Here is a 17,735-nt window from a genome sequence, read left to right on the forward strand (position 1 = left end):
CCTAAAAATAGCAGCCCGCAGCTGCCCAGAAAAGGCACATCTGTTAGATGCGCCGATTCTGGCACTTTGTCCAGCTCTTCCCACTTGCCCTGTAGCGGTGGCTATTGGGGTTCATATTTGTGGGGTTGATGTCACCTTTGTATTGTCAAGGGACATCAAGCCCACGGTTTAGTAATGGAGAGGTGTCTTTAAGACTCATATCCATTACTAATCCTATAGTTGTATGGTAAATTAAGACATAGCAAGAATAAAGCTGTGGGCTGCTATTTTTAGGATGGGGGAGCAATATCCATGTTCCCTTACCAGGCTAAATATACCAGCCCCCAGCTGTCTGCTTTAGCAAGGCTGGTTGTCAGAAATGGGGGTAACCCCACACCGTTTTTTTTTTATTATTTATTTAAATAATTAAAAAAACAGCGTGGGGACCCCTCTATTCTTGATATCTAGCCTTGCTGAAGCTGACAGCTGAAGGTTGCAGCCCCCAGCTGTGAGTTTTTTCTGGCTGGTTAGCAAAAATACAGGGGAACCCAAGCTGTTTTTTTTTTTTTTTTTTTTTTTTAATTATTTATTTACAGCGCAGGAGCGGGTGATGAATACTCCCACCCGCCGCTCTTGCTCTCACTGTAATTAGCGGCAGCAGGTGCGGATGATGGGATCAGTAGTCCCATCAGCTGACACAAGTGACCGGAGGTAAAATTTATTCCTCCAATCACAGCTGAGCGCTCCCGCTGTCTTTTGGCAGTATGGGAACCACGACTCTCTGAGCGGCGGGGATGATTTCACCATTGATCAGAAGCAGTGTTTGCCACGCTGTCATGCACATGACAGTGCAGCAAACACTGGATTTAGGTTCTGTTCTGGTACCCGAACTTTTTGTAATTGTTCAGCCGAACCCTCTGGGTTAAGTAATTACGATAACTTGGCTTATAGACTTCTATAAGCCAAATCCTGCTGAAAGTCCAAACTTCCAGAGACAGACTAAACACCCGATATTGGTATCACATCTAAGCCAAATCAGATGATTCATGGGCCAATACCTTGCCGCACACTAGCCTTCTTACGATTGCTTGCAGAACCCAATAGAGGCTTCAGTGGTCACTTTTACGTTTAATATCCATATCAAGCCAAACACTACAATTTCCAAGTAATTACAAAATATTGGCTGTAAAAGCTGAAAAATGGATTTACATATTTGTCCAATACGCATTTAAGTTTGAAATGGATATTATACTGTGTGTGCCATTTTCATGGTTCTCCAATACTTGTTATAACAAAGGGATCATTAAAAAAATAAGTGTCACTTAACTATTCCAGCAGCTCTCAGTTCCACTGCTCCATTGGTCTCCCAAGTAAAGTCATCACATCCATATGTCAGCTGACTGTAAAGGCCACTGATTGGCTGCAGCAGTCTGGGGAATGATAAATAGGATGTCCCTTCTGGTTCCAGCAAAAGCCATTAGAGGGAATCTGTCACCGAGATTTTGCTACAACATCTGCTGCAGTTCTAGCAGTTCTCTGAATGCGGAGCTCTGGATAACCCCGCCCACATCACTGATTGGCAGTTTTCTGCCCATGTGCAGTGTACATGCCAATCAGCACTGGTTTTATAGAGAGCTCATGAATATGGAGGACTACATGGCAGCAGGTTTACTAGTCCTCTAGTGATAAAATCACTATTTATCAGCAGGAGATTATCAAAACTAAAGTAGGCAGCCCAGTAAGTGACATCACTGAAATCATGGTCTCAGCCCCTACATCATGCTGTTCTCGGATTACACTGCAAAAATCTGCTGACCAATTCCCCTTAAAGCAGCTGCACTGGAAAAATAGGGAATTAGAAAGTCAAGTAACACTTATTTTTTTTATGACTTGACCTCCCTGGTTTTGAAAGTCATAGGAACCACCTTTAAGGCTATGTGCACCTACCAAGTTTTTTTTTAGGTAAAGTTGCTTCAGGAAAAAGCCAGCTACTTTTTTTACCTGATTTCGGGTTAACTGTATTTTGTGCTGGCTCCTCAACCAGCATTTTTTATCTATAATTTAAACTATAACTAGCAAGTGGTTTCCTAGCGGAAGCCGCCCGAACAATTAACATTCTACTTTTTTTAATCACTTCCAGGTTTCCCAGCCTTGTAGTGGTTAAAATACGTAGCAAAATACTGAGCATGTGCACAACAATGTGGATATTACTTTGCTGTGCATAATGTTCATTTTTTTGCAGCGGTTTCGCAATGCTTTCTCAGGCGGTATCAACTGAAAAAGACTTGGTGTGCACGCACCCTAATTAAGTAACAAAACTGATGCTTTAAACAATTTCTCTCACTAGGAAACTAAGCAAAGGCACTACGTGTTGGAAAACCATGAATAGTATGATAGAATGTAAAAACCATCTGAAAATGAAATGCAAAGAAAAAACAAACAACAAAAATGTCAAATTAAAGCGAGTGTTGTAAAAAGAGTTAACGCTGCAGAAATCCATCACACGAATTGTAAAATAAGTGATGGCCACCACGCTGTTTCACAGTTTTATAAGGAAATCTATTAGGATGCAGTCCTACAACATTTTTCCTTTTAATCTTCTTGCAAGAAGCTGACTCGTTCATGGAAGTTAATCCTGACTGAAATCAGCTATCACACATGTATACCTGGTTGATGTTTTCTGACCCTAATATTATGGGGTAAAATCAGCCCTTTAAAAAAAAATAAATAAAAATAAAGTATATCATTATAAATGTGAATTCATGTGGATGCTAAACATAGACTGGTAGCAATTTTCTCCAGGAGCTCGTAGGGAGGATGACATGCTGATGACTGAAAGGAACAACCGTGATGATGAGCGGTTAATCTACAGTGTAAATGAAGAGTCACTGAAAAGCAAGAACTCAACAGAATGACTAATAGCGGAGGCTGATGAAATACCTTTGGGCCACATTGGTTACAGTAAGGGAGACTGTCAAATATGGAAATGCCGAGGAGCTGGAATATGAGAACCAGGAGCAAACACAAAAAAAAGCTGGATGACAGGTTTAAGGCTCTGTTCACACTAATCGCATGGCTTCCAACATTTCTTGTGAATACTTCTTGACAGATCTAAACAAGGAGCCATGAAATATAATGGCAAAAAACAAGGATAGATTGACGTTTCTCCACTTTACTGCTTAGACCAGTGGATCAGGCAATGCTATTGTGACTCCTCCCAATACGAGGAGAGGACTGCTAGTGTGAATAGAGCCTATCGGCTGCATAACAAATAGTTGCACTAGAGAATGGAAGTGTAGCGATAAGATGAAATTTTACATGTGAAAGAAGGTTACAAAAATTGTGATAAAGGAACGGTTACAGTGTTGTAATTGGACATGTTGAGCGATGAACTCGTATGGTCACGTTACAAAATAAAAAGACATGTAGGAAGCAGACGGGAAAATACCCTCTCCCGATAAAAAGGGCACAGGTTAAAGAATAGAAGAAGTAATCCGATCTGAGGAGGATTTAAAATAAATACTGACTGGATGATGGGAGAAGAGACCGTGCTGAGGGCATGATTAGCAGACAGCACTGGTTGCTGACACACGGCATGCAGCAGGCACGCTCCCCCCTCCATGCTGTGCACAGGACACTGGAGGGACTACACGCAGACCAGCTCGGATCCCAGGTTTGGCGAGGGGATCTTACCGCCCCCCTCATTACTCACCATCCTCTGTAGGAACATATATGTTCAGATACAAGCAATCCTCGCTTTGTTCTTGGAGGTATCCGGTCACAGTGTCCAGGTTTGAGGTGAACCAGATTGGCATCATGATGTCTGGCACTGCATTCTGTATGTTCTGTGGGCACACGGGTGAGAAGTGTGTGGCGTTTCGTATTCCAGACCAAGAAGGGGGAGGCTCTGGGGGAAGGAAACGTTTCTCTCCCACAGGTGGGGCAGCGTAAGGCACCCCCAAGTACTGATCCACAGGGCCTAATATATCGGTGGGCAGAGCCACTCGCATGCCTCGCAGCTTGCCGTAGTGGGTGTTCACAGTCTGCGAATATACCTGTGCATGAGAGGTGAGTACACGAGCAGTCACACTCAGAACCCACAGGGCCAGACTCAGCTTCCCACGGGCCACACCAAGCCCAACCGCATGCATGGTATGAACAGTACAGTCCTAGCATCCAGAATGTAAGCACCACCGGGGTAAGGGGGTTAGAGAAATTCAAGGTCCCCCAAACAGGACACGTCAGTCACATCCTGTATCCCAGAGTCTAAGGCCACGACAGACAAGCAGCGAGACAGACGGCAGAGCCAGCATCCACGAGACCTGCAGACAAAAGAGATATTGTGAGTAACACAAAAATAATAACCTCAAACGCTACCAAACTCACACTACTAATGCTGTCGACAAACATGATGGTTCACAAACTCCCGGGATTACAAGATGTCTATTTTATGCTTTCTCCAATGTCTCCAAAAGCACTTTTCGCTCTTCAAACCCATCATCCAAATATATATTCTGACATATGGACAAATCCTGACCAGGTCTAACCATCGCTTCACAAACTCTAGGATCCAACAATCGCACAAATTGGCTCAGGGATTTGGAAGTAATCCTTGGTCACCCTTTACGCGTTTTGATAATTTGGTATTAGTCGGGTTATTTAATCATACAGTTAAGTAGTGTCCATTTAATAAATTATGAAGCCAAATGTATTATTTATTTTAATTATACAGCACCAATAATTCCATAGCGCTGTACAGACATTATCATCACTGTCCCCATTGGGGCTCGCAATCTAAATTCCCTATCAGCATGGCAACTTTTCTATTTATCCTGACATTTAGGCTAGGGTCACACCAGAGTATACTCTCTCATCCGAGAAAATCAGGCCAATTATGCTTATCAGACTCTGATCAGAGTGTGATCATGGTGTGCTCTGATTTTCTCAGATGAGAAGATGGAAAAAAAAATTCTCCATCTTCTCCATTGTGTCAGTCTATGAAAATCACACCGTACTCTGATGCCATCCAGGTACAGTCTGATGTTTTCCATGGACTCTGAATATCAGATGAAACTTAGGCATGCAGCGATATCTGGATGGATCACACACGGACCAATATGGTAGTTAGCATGAGCCTTTATATACAGATATCTAAACTATGTTATTAATATCACCAGCTCTAAATGTAACACAAAACAATATTAGGGCTTGCTCACATGATCCCTGTTGATAAAGCATCCCGCGAAACGCGCGTCCAGGGTTTCTCCTTGGGGATTTTTTTCTGCACTTGCGATTACTAATATGGGTAAGCTTGCTTAAATGGCTTGGACTAGAATATTTGCACTATGCACTTTATGTTCCCTATATGCACTTTTCTTAGCCACTGCTCTAATCTTGTGTCCCAGATAGGTGGAACTGCAATTTTTGGCATAGTTCCAATTGCTGCGTAGCATTCCCATGATAACTATCCCCAGGAGTGTCTATGTGGAATCTTGCCTTGTGTTATGCATTGTGTGTTATACGTGTCAATTTTTATTAATAAAATTTGTTGATATTTATGATTTATTGAAGTCAGCACTCCAATTTTTTGTTTCAAACATATACTGTGGAGTTTCTTCTTTTGACAGTCTTAGACAACTATCCTATATACAGCTATGAGACTTGATGTTATATGTATAGCTGTTTTGTTTGTCTTTGTGTATCAGCTAACATTGCTCACATGATTGTATAACACAGCCGAGTGTTAACCGATATTTTATCGGACAGCTCTCGAATTGTTATACTATGGGGCAGTGCAGATCTGCGATTTTTCAACAAACTGAAACGGTCTGTGAAAAAAATTACAACATGCTGTGAATGGCTCCAGTATTTGGATTACGTGCACCCATTCAAGTCTATGGATGCGCGTGAAACACTGGACTGCACTCGGATGTCATCCAAGTGCAGTCCGATATCCACAGACTCAAACAATGGAGAACACGGAGAATTTCATTTCTCCGTCTTCTCCACACCTGTTATATGATTCGCCCGTGTGAGAGAATCGGAGCACACTAAGATGACATTCGGCTCAAAGTCTGACAGAGTTTGATCTGACTGCCATTAGCATAATCGGCCCAATACTCTTGCATGAGAGAATCATCGCTCGTGTGACCGCAGCCTCAAACTAATTGGCTTTTCTCAAAAAAAAATCTGGTAAAACAAAATCCGGTAATTTTTTCACACTGTAGAAAACTCTTGGAAGCATATTCTATAGCATTATAAAGACAAACCTCTAGTACACCATAAATGTGCCGCAATCTCCTGAATACTGCAACATTGCATAAAACATAAATGATGTAAAATTTTATACAAAAAAAAAAACAAAGGTTTTCAAACCCTTTTAAATGGTTAAATGTTAGTGGATATTGTGACTTGGCGCTATAGTTAATGAGAACTTTGGGCATCAGGAAAAGAATAATAATAAAAATAATAATAATGAAAAAAATTAGATTTACATATTTGGGTAGGGTATTTTGGGATCTATAAATTACAGGAAAATATAATCCGAGATTCTCATGTGGGATACAAATATTTACTAAAACAATGTATCCCAAGTGGGAAAAGTATGGTGGCCATTTTAAGTATTCTTTGCTCTTGTATCTTTTATTAAATGGTCATTGTATGTGAAACTGGTCTTGCATCACATAAACCACTGACTAGAGTTGAAAATCTTGACTAATATTGGAAAACCTTTGGACTTTCCCTGCTTATACCATCTATCTGTAAAATTTGCCGAACTTTGCTCATTTGTATTATTTACTATTACTACTTCTAAAAACATGTTGGTCGTTTGATTGTAATAACAACCACTATTGAAAATGCTTTATTTACAATACAATTACTAAAAATGCCATTTATTACTCACCGTATGCACGTCCTGCTGCCCTGTCTACATGAATAACTAAAGGGCATGGGCTGTATCTGTACAATAATACATGCCGCTGCTTCCGCTATTGTGTATCGTCACTGTTCTCTGCCTCTTCTAAGACAGTCTTGTCTCTACCCTCTGCACCTTCTCTTTAATAAATGTAAATTACACAACATTCAAGGTGTTTACTGACATCATGATAATCTTGTCCAGGTCACGATCTATATAATCTGCTGTTTCCCAGCGGATTCCTGCTTTTGCCATTGAAGAAACTCCGCTTTTCAACAATTTACAATGCTCCGTTGTAAGAAACCTACATAAACGCTTTATGGGCGTTCGTAATATCAATCTTGCACAGATCTCGAGCTGCAGTAGAAGTTATTTACTATCCTAATTGGCTTAATGTGTTGTCGTTTGCACCTTTTTGGCATAAATATCATGCATCTAAAGCCCCTGTTACACACTGCGATATCGCTAGCAAAATCGAGGTAAAGTCACCGATTTTGTGACGTTGCAGCAATATTGCTAGCGATATCGCTACATGTGATACTTACCTCCGACCGGCTCCCCCGCTGGTTATCGCTGATCGCGCGAGAACGTCCTGGGCCATTCCTCATCGGTCACTTCCTGCTGGACTTCCTGTGGCACTGACGAGCGACGCGTGGAGCCGGGAGGTAGGACGTCAGGATCGCCGCGTCTGACAGGTAAGTAACGACCCCCGTCCCCTGCGATGTCGCTGGTGAGATCTGCCTGTGTGGCAGCTCACTAGCGACCACTTAGCGATGTACCAGCGATCCTGACCGCGTCATATCACTGGTCGGGATCGCTGGTGCATCGCTAGGTGTAACGGTACCCTAACTCCAGGACTGTGGAGTCGGTAAGCCAAATATCTGATTCAGATGTCATGACTCCCAACTCCACAGCACTGGTCACTACTGAGCATGTACATAAAGTGTAGCACAGATTCACCTCATCTACAACCCCACAGCACTGGTCACTCCTGAGCATGTACATAAAGGCAGCACAGATTCATCTCATCTACGACCCCACAGCACTGGTCACTACTGAGCATGTACATAAAGGGCAGCACAGACTCATCTCATATATGACCCCACAGCACTGGTCACTACTGAGCATGTACATAAAGTGCAGCACAGATTCATCTCATCTACAACCCCACAGCACTGGTCACTACTGAGCATGTACATAAAGGGCATCACAGATTCTTCTCATCTACAACCCCACAGCACTGGTCACTACTGAGCATGTACATAAAGTGCAGCACAGATTCATCTCATCTATGACCCCACAGCACTGGTCACTACTGAGCATGTACATAAAGTGCAGCACAGATTCATCTCATCTACAACCCCACAGCACTGGTCACTACTGAGCATGTACATAAAGTGCAGCACAGATTCATCTCATCTACGACCCCACAGCACTGGTCACTACTGAGCATGTACATAAAGTGCAGCACAGATTCATCACATCTATGACTCCACAGCACTGGTCACTACTGAGCATGTACATAAAGTGCAGCACAAATACATCCCATCTACGACCCCACAGCACTGGTTACTACTGAGCATGTACATAAAGGGCAGCACAGATTCATCTCATCTACATCTCCACAGCACTGGTCACTACTGAGCACGTCCATAAAGTGCAACACAGATTCATCTCATCTACGACCCCACAGCACTGGTCACTACTGAGCATGTACATAAAGTGCAGCACAGATTCATCTCATCTACGACCCCACAGCACTGGTCACTACTGAGCATGTACATAAAGTGCAGCACAGATTCATCTCATCTACGACTCCACAGCACTGGTCACGACTGAGCATGTACATAAAGTGCAGCACAGATTCATCTCATCTACAACCCCACAGCACTGGTCACTACTGAGCATGTACATAAAGTGCAGCACAGATTCATCTCATCTACGATCCCACAGCACTAGTCACGACTGAGCATGTACATAAAGGGCAGCACAGATTCATCTCATCTACGACCCCACAGCACTGGTCACTACTGAGCATGTACATAAAGTGCAGCACAAATTCATCCCATCTACGACCCCACAGCACTGGTCACTACTGAGCATGTACATAAAGTGCAGCACAGATTCATCTCATCTACCAACCCACAGCACTGGTCACTACTGAGCATGTAAATAAAGGGCAGCACAAATTCATCTCATCTACGATCCCACAGCACTGGTCACGACTGAGCATGTACATAAAGGGCAGCACAGATTCATCTCATCTACGACCCCACAGCACTGGTCACTACTGAGCATGTACATAAAGTGCAGCACAGATTCATCACATCTATGACTACACAGCACTGGTCACTACTGAGCATGTACATAAAGTGCAGCACAAATTCATCCTATCTACGACCCCACAGCACTGGTCACTACTGAGCATGTACATAAAGGGCAGCACAGATTCATCTCATCTACATCTTCACAGCACTGGTCACTACTGAGCATGTACATAAAGTGCAGCACAGATTCATCTCATCTACGACCCCACAGCACTGGTCACTACTGAGCATGTACATAAAGTGCAGCACAGATTCATCTCATCTACGACCCCACAGCACTGGTCACTACTGAGCAGGTACATAAAGTGCAGCACAGATTCATCTCATCTATGACCCCACAGCACTGGTCACTACTGAGCATGTACATAAAGGGCAGCACAGATTCATCTCATCTACAACCCCACAGCACTGGTCACTACTGAGCATGTCCATAAAGTGCAGCACAGATTCATCTCATCTATGACCCCACAGCACTGGTCACTACTGAGCATGTACATAAAGTGCAGCACAGATTCATCTCATCTATGACCCCACAGCACTGGTCACTACTGAGCATGTACATAAAGTGCAGCACAGATTCATCTCATCTACCACCCCACAGCACTGGTCACTACTGAGCATGTACATAAAGTGCAGCACAGATTCATCTCATCTATGACCCCACAGCACTGGTCACTACTGAGCATGTACATAAAGTGCAGCACAGATTCATCTCATCTATGACCCCACAGCACTGGTCACTACAGAGCATGTACATAAAGTCCAGCACAGATGCATCTCATCTACGACCCCACAGCACTGGTCACTACTGAGCATGTACATAAAGGGCAGCACAGATTCATCTCATCTACAACCCCACAGCACTGGTCACTACTGAGCATGTACATAAAGGGCAGCACAGATTTATCTCATCTACAACCCCACAGCACTGGTCACTACTGAGCATGTACATAAAGTGCAGCACAGATTCATCTCATCTACAACCCCACAGCACTGGTCACGACTGAGCATGTACATAAAGGGCAGCACAGATTCATCTCATCTACGATCCCACAGCACGGGTCACGACTGAGCATGTACATAAAGGGCAGCACAGATTCATCTCATCTACGACCCCACAGCACTGGTCACTACTGAGCATGTACATAAAGTGCAGCACAGATTCATCACATCTATGACTCCACAGCACTGGTCACTACTGAGCATGTACATAAAGTGCAGCACAAATTCATCCCATCTACGACCCCACAGCACTGGTCACTACTGAGCATGTACATAAAGGGCAGCACAGATTCATCTCATCTACATCTCCACAGCACTGGTCACTACTGAGCATGTACATAAAGTGCAGCACAGATTCATCTCATCTACGACCCCACAGCACTGGTCACTACTGACATGTACATAAAGTGCAGCACAGATTCATCTCATCTACGACTCCACAGCACTGGTCACTACTGAGCATGTACATAAAGTGCAGCACAGATTCATCTCATCTACGACCCCACAGCACTGGTCACTACTGAGCATGTACATAAAGTGCAGCACAGATTCATCTCATCTATAACCCCACAGCACTGGTCACTACTGAGCATGTACATAAAGTGCAGCACATATTCATCTCATCTACAACCCCACAGCACTGGTCATGACTGAGCATGTACATAAAGGGCAGCACAGATTCATCTCATCTACGATCCCACAGCACTGGTCACGACTGAGCATGTACATAAAGGGCAGCACAGATTCATCTCATCTACGACCCCACAGCACTGGTCACTACTGAGCATGTACAGTCATGGCCAAAAGTATTGACACCCCTGAAATTCTGTCAGATAATATTCAGTTTCTTCCTGAAAATGATTGCAAACACAAATTCTTTGGTATTATTATCTTCATTTAATTTGTCTTAAATGAAAAAACACAAAAGAGAATGAAGCAAAAAGCAAAACATTGATCATTTCACACAAAACTCCAAAAATGGGCCGGACAAAAGTATTGGCACCCTCAGCCTAATACTTGGTTGCACAACCTTTAGCCAAAATAACTGCCACCAACCGCTTCCGGTAACCATCAATGAGTTTCTTACATTGCTCTGCTGGAATTTTAGACCATTCTTCTTTGGCAAACTACACCAGGTCCCTGATATTTGAAGGGTGCCTTCTCCAAAGTGCCATTTTTAGATCTCTCCACAGGTGTTCTATGGGATTCAGGTCTGGACTCATTGCTGGCCACCTTAGAAGTCTCCAGTGCTTTCTCTCAAACTATTTTCTAGTGCTTTTTGAAGTGTGTTTTGGGTTATTGTCCTGCTGGAAGACCCATGACCTCTGAGGTAGACCCAGCTTTCTCACACTGGGCCCTAAATTATGCTGCAAAATTTGTTGGTAGTCTTCTGACTTCATAATGCCATGCACACGGTCAAGCAGTCCAGTGCCAGAGGCAGCAAAGCAACCCCAAAACATCAGGGAACCTCCGCCATGTTTGACTGTAGGGACCGTGTACTTTTCTTTGAATGCCTCTTTTTTCTCCTGTAAACTCTATGTTGATGCTTTTGCCCTAAAAGCTCTACTTTTGTCTCATCTGACCAAAGAACATTCTTCCAAAATGTTTTAGGCTTTTTCAGGTAAGTTTTGGCAAACTCCAGCCTGGCTTTTTTATGTCTCGGGGTAAGAAGTGGAGTCTTCCTGGGTCTCCTACCATACAGTCCCTTTTCATTCAGATGCCGACGGATAGTACGGGTTGACACCGTTGTACCCTTGGACTGCAGGGCAGCTTGAACTTGTTTGGATGTTAGTGGAGGTTCTTTATCCAACATCCGCACAATCTTGCGTTGAAATCTCTTGTCAATTTTTCTTTTCTGTCCACATCTAGGGAGGTTAGCCACAGTGCCATGGGCTGTAAACTTCTTGATGACACTGCGCACGGTAGACACAGGAACATTCAGGTCTTTGGAGATGGACTTGTAGCCTTGAGATTGCTCATGCTTCCTCACAATTTGGTTTCTCAAGTCCTCAGACAGTTCTTTGGTCTTCTTTCTTTTCTCCATGCTCAATGTGGTACACACAAGGACACAGGACAGAGGTTGAGTCAACTTTAATCCATGTCAACTGGCTGCAAGTGTGATTTAGGTATTGCCAACACCTGTTAGGTGCCACAGGTAAGTTACAGGTGCTGTTAATTACACAAATTAGAGAAGCATCACATGATTTTTCGCACAGTGCCAATACTTTTGTCCACCCTCTTTTTTATGTTTGGTGTGGAATTATATCCAATTTGGCTTTAGGACAATTCTTTTTGTGTTTTTTAATTTAAGACAAATTAAATGAAGATAATAATACCAAAGAATTTGTGTTTGCAATCATTTTCAGGATGAAACTTAGTATTATCTGACAGAATTGCAGGGGTGTCAATACTTTTGGCCATGACTGTACATAAAGTGCAGCACAGATTCATCACATCTATGACTCCACAGTACTGGTCACTACTGAGCAGGAACATAAAGTGCAGCACAAATTCATCCCATCTACGACCCCACAGCACTGGTCACTACTGAGCATGTACATAAAGGGCAGCACAGATTCATCTCATCTACATCTCCACAGCACTGGTCACTACTGAGCATGTACATAAAGTGCAGCACAGATTCATCTCATCTTCGTCTCCACAGCACTGGTCACTACTGAGCATGTACATAAAGTGCAGCACAGATTCATCTCATCTACGACCCCACAGCACTGGTCACTACTGAGCATGTACATAAAGTGCAGCACAGATTCATCTAATCTACGACCCCACAGCACTGGTCACTACTGAGCATGTACATAAAGGGCAGCACAGATTCATCTCATCTATGACCCCACAGCACTGGTCACTACTGAGCATGTACATAAAGGGCAGTACAGATGCATCTCATCTATGACCCCACAGCACTGGTCACTACTGAGCATGTACATAAAGTGCAGCACAGATTCATCTAATCTGCGACCCCACAGCACTGGTCACTACTGAGCATGTACATAAAGTGCAGAACAGATGCATCTCATCTACAACCCCACAGCACTGGTCACTACTGAGCATGTACATAAAGGGCAGCACAGATTCATCTCATCTACAACCCCACAGCACTGGTCACTACTGAGCATGTACATAAAGTGCAGCACAAATTCATCCCATCTACGACCCCACAGCACTGGTCACTACTGAGCATGTACATAAAGTGCAGCACAGATTCATCTCATCTACGACCCCACAGCACTGGTCACTACTGGGCATGTACATAAAGTGCAGCACAGATTCATCTCATCTACAACCCCACAGCACTGGTCACGACTGAGCATGTACATAAAGGGCAGCACAGATTCATCTCATCTACGACCCCACAGCACTGGTCACTACTGAGCATGTACATAAAGGGCAGCACAGATTCATCTCATCTATGACCCCACAGCACTGGTCACTACTGAGCATGTACATAAAGGGCAGTACAGATTCATCCCATCTACAACCCCACAGCACTGGTCACTACTGAGCATGTACATAAAGTGCAGCACAGATTCATCTCATCTATGACCCCACAGCACTGGTCACTACTGACATGTACATAAAGTGCAGCACAGATGCATCTCATCTACAACCCCACAGCACTGGTCACTACTGACATGTACATAAAGTGCAGCACAGATGCATCTCATCTACGACCCCACAGCACTGGTCACTACTGACATGTACATAAAGTGCAGCACAGATGCATCTCATCTACGACCCCACAGCACTGGTCACTACTGAGCATGTACATAAAGTGCAGCACAGATTCATCTCATCTAAGACTCCACAGCACTGGTCACTACTGAGCATGTACATAAAGTGCAGCACAGATTCATCTCATCTACGACTCCACAGCACTGGTCACTACAGAGCATGTACATAAAGTGCAGCAGAGATTCATCTAATCTACGACCCCACAGCATGGTCACTACTGAGCATGTACATAAAGTGCAGCACAGATTCATCTCATCTAAGACTCCACAGCACTGGTCACTACTGAGCATGTACATAAAGTGCAGCACAGATTCATCTCATCTACGACTCCACAGCACTGGTCACTACAGAGCATGTACATAAAGTGCAGCAGAGATTCATCTAATCTACGACCCCACAGCACTGGTCACTACTGAGCATGTACATAAAGGGCAGCACAGATTCATCTCATCTACGACTCCACAGCACTGGTCACTACTGAGCATGTACATAAAGTGCAGCACAGATTCATCTCATCTATGACCCCACAGCACTGGTCACTACTGACATGTACATAAAGTGCAGCACAGATGCATCTCATCTACAACCCCACAGCACTGGTCACTACTGACATGTACATAAAGTGCAGCACAGATGCATCTCATCTACGACCCCACAGCACTGGTCACTACTGAGCATGTACATAAAGTGCAGCACAGATTCATCTCATCTAAGACTCCACAGCACTGGTCACTACTGAGCATGTACATAAAGTGCAGCACAGATTCATCTCATCTACGACTCCACAGCACTGGTCACTACAGAGCATGTACATAAAGTGCAGCAGAGATTCATCTAATCTACGACCCCACAGCATGGTCACTACTGAGCATGTAAATAAAGTGCAGCACAGATTCATCTCATCTACGACTCCACAGCACTGGTCACTACTGAGCATGTACATATAGAGCAGAACAGATTCACCTCAACTACGACTCCACAGCACTGGTCACTACTGAGCAGGGGCGGACCTACCGCCCGTGCAGCCCGTTCATTAAACGGCCCCGGGGGGAGAGGGGGCCCCTCCAGCACTGCATGGCTAATTATTACATTCAAATTAGCCATGTGGAGCGCACAAAGAGGAGAGGAGAGCAGAGATGGGGAGGCGGCAGAGTGAGGGCTGAGGTGAGATGATATCAGATCAGTGGCCAGCCTCAGTGCTGTGCTGCCGCTGTGGGGGAGGAGAGGAGACAGACACAGACTGACTGTCACTCACTGTGCCTGTGGCGCCGGCCGAAAGGTGGCTGCAGTTCAGCCGCAGTTAACTGTGTGATGTGTCTGTCTGTGTCTGAGTCACTCACTTGTGCCGTGCCCCTGGCCATATGCTGCAGCAGCTCAGGAATGTGCGGAGTGCGGACACTGGACAGTGTGGAATGGATGGATCCTCTTGGTCTGGCCTGCCCCAGGTAAGAGTACTACCAGAGCTGAGCAGGACTGAGGGACTGGGACCGAGGCGCAGGCATGATTTTGGGGGGCTCCTGGGGTGGGGGAGAACTGAACATGGCATGCATGATTTTGGGGGGCTCCGTCCTGGGGGAGAACTGAACCATGATGGCCTGGCTGCTCATGAATAGGGGGCCCCTGGCCTGGGGAGAAGGAAAGCATGGCCTTGGCTGCTCATGAATGGGGGCGCCTGGGGAGAAGTATGGCTGCTCATGAATGGGGGGGCCCTTGGGGAGATGCTTGGCAGCTCATGAATGGGGGGGCCCCTGGCCTGGGGAGAAGCATGGCCTGGCTGCTCATGAATGGAGGGCCCCTGGCCGGGGGAGAAGCATGGCCTGGCTGCTCATGAATGGGGGGGCCCCTGTAGAAGATGCATGGCTGCTCATGAATGGGGTGGCTCATGGGGGGGGGAAAAACATGAATCTGGCGGCCCACATAGGGGGAGAAGCAGCATAAACTGGGGGGGGCACATGGAGAGAAGCAACAAACTGGGGGGGCCACATAGGGCAAGAAGCACTATGCCAAAAGTAGACCGCATATGGGGGAGAGCATTATGAAACAAAGGGAAACGGGAGTGCCTATATATTACCTGGAGGCTGTCTTGGGCTATATATGTCATAGAGAGGCTATGCTGGGCTGTATATATTAACTGGAGGCTGTTTTGGGCTGTATATATTACCTGAAGGCTATGCTGGACTGTATCTATAACCTTAAAGCTATGCTGGACTGTATATATTACCTGGAGTGGAGGCTATGCTGGGCTGTATTTATCACCTGGAGGCTGTGGTGGGCTGTATATATCACCTGAAGGCTGTGCTGAGCCGTATATATTAACTGGAGGCTGTGCTGAGCTGTATATATTACCTGGAGTCTGCCCTGGGCGCTGTATATATTAACTGGAGGCTATGCTGAGCTGTATATGTTATTTGGATGCTGTGCTGGGCTGTATATATTAACTGAAGGCTATGCTGGGCTGTATACCATATTTTATTTGGAGGCTGTGCTGGACTGTATATATTAACAACTAGAGGCAATGCTGGGCTAGTGGGCTATATATGTTATTTGGAGGCTGTGCTGGCCTGTATATATAATTTGGAGGCTGCAACTGGCAAATAATAAATACAGCCCAGCAGCACCCTACAGATATTATATCCAGCCCTGCATAGCCTCAATATTAGATATACATTACAAATCCGCAGCAAAAATTGACATGGTGTAGATTTTCCCGCTCTAAAATAAGCTGCATATCCGCTGTATATTTTAGTGGCACCATGTAACGCTGATCTAGCACAACTGCACTTGCCGCGGCCGGCCGCAAGCCCGATAGAGAAAGAATGGGGCTTGCCGGATTGGTGCCACAAGTCACCCGTTAGGCGGCAGAGGTGCGGAAGTTGCATAACATTTCTAAAATGCAAATAAGGTCGCAAAGGAGGAAAAAAAATGTACCTCTACTCCATACAGAACCTGGCAAAAAGTGACATACTTTCAGACAGTGCATGTCAATAGCAGTTAAGTATTTGTAACAAAATGACCATAGTTGACAAATACATTACTAAATTTATTGCCACATATGACAATAAACGAACCAAGCTAAGAAGCAAGTACAGTGTACACCACAAGCTGTCACGTACAGCGATACACATGGGGCTCCTTAGAGGACCCTTTTTGCGTATCTTGGTCATTATTCTCTTAAAAATTTCCATTTTAAGGAAGGGTTGTGTTAGGTTATCACATTGTTTAGGATTTAGCTTGGTTTGTTATTTACATATTTATTAATTTGGAATGTGAACTTTATAGCTGTAAATGGCACTTGCACTTTTATAGTTTGTTTTTTTCCCTCTTTTTACATAATGGGTTTTACCAGCTAATATAACACACTTTTGATACATGTAATCCATCATGTTTTCTTCTTCATATACATCTATGACTACATTGAAAATTCTGATTTTCCACAATCACAGAGCAGTACATGGTAGCTCTGATGTCAGCACTATGGATTTATTCACATGAACGTGCACACAAGAAAACTAAAAACATTTTTTTTATCACTGGATCCAATTTTCAATGCTGCATCTGGTTTAACCATAAGTGTGGGATAAGTGTAAACCCCCCTCCAAAAAAAAAATCCAAACTTCTATCCATAAAATGTTCTCCTATTCATAAAAAACAGACAGCACACTAATGCCATCCATGTGTTATCCAAGTGCTATCACTTGTCTTCACAATCACTTGAGTGGCTGAATTTGATTCACAAATTGGATAAAAAAAAAAAA

The 17,735-nt window shown here is 44.2% G+C and overlaps 1 protein-coding gene across 4 annotated transcripts in view; it reads right to left on the reverse strand.

Annotated features, from left to right (window-relative positions):
* The window catches only part of NLGN3 (neuroligin 3), a 160,773-nt gene that overhangs the window by 46,183 nt on the left and 96,855 nt on the right, over window positions 1–17,735 (reverse strand). For all 4 annotated transcript variants that reach the window (XM_073556159.1, XM_073556157.1, XM_073556160.1 and 1 more), the window contains exon 2: window positions 3,692–4,301. In XM_073556159.1, coding sequence (XP_073412260.1) covers window positions 3,692–4,130 — 439 coding nt within the window. In that variant the 5' untranslated portion in view covers window positions 4,131–4,301. The remainder of the gene's footprint in view (window positions 1–3,691; window positions 4,302–17,735) is intronic.

Source organism: Dendrobates tinctorius, unplaced genomic scaffold (genome assembly GCF_039654945.1).
Source record: "Dendrobates tinctorius isolate UK_male_01 unplaced genomic scaffold, ASM3965494v1 ptg000231l, whole genome shotgun sequence".
Classification (NCBI taxonomy): Eukaryota; Metazoa; Chordata; class Amphibia; order Anura; family Dendrobatidae; genus Dendrobates; species Dendrobates tinctorius.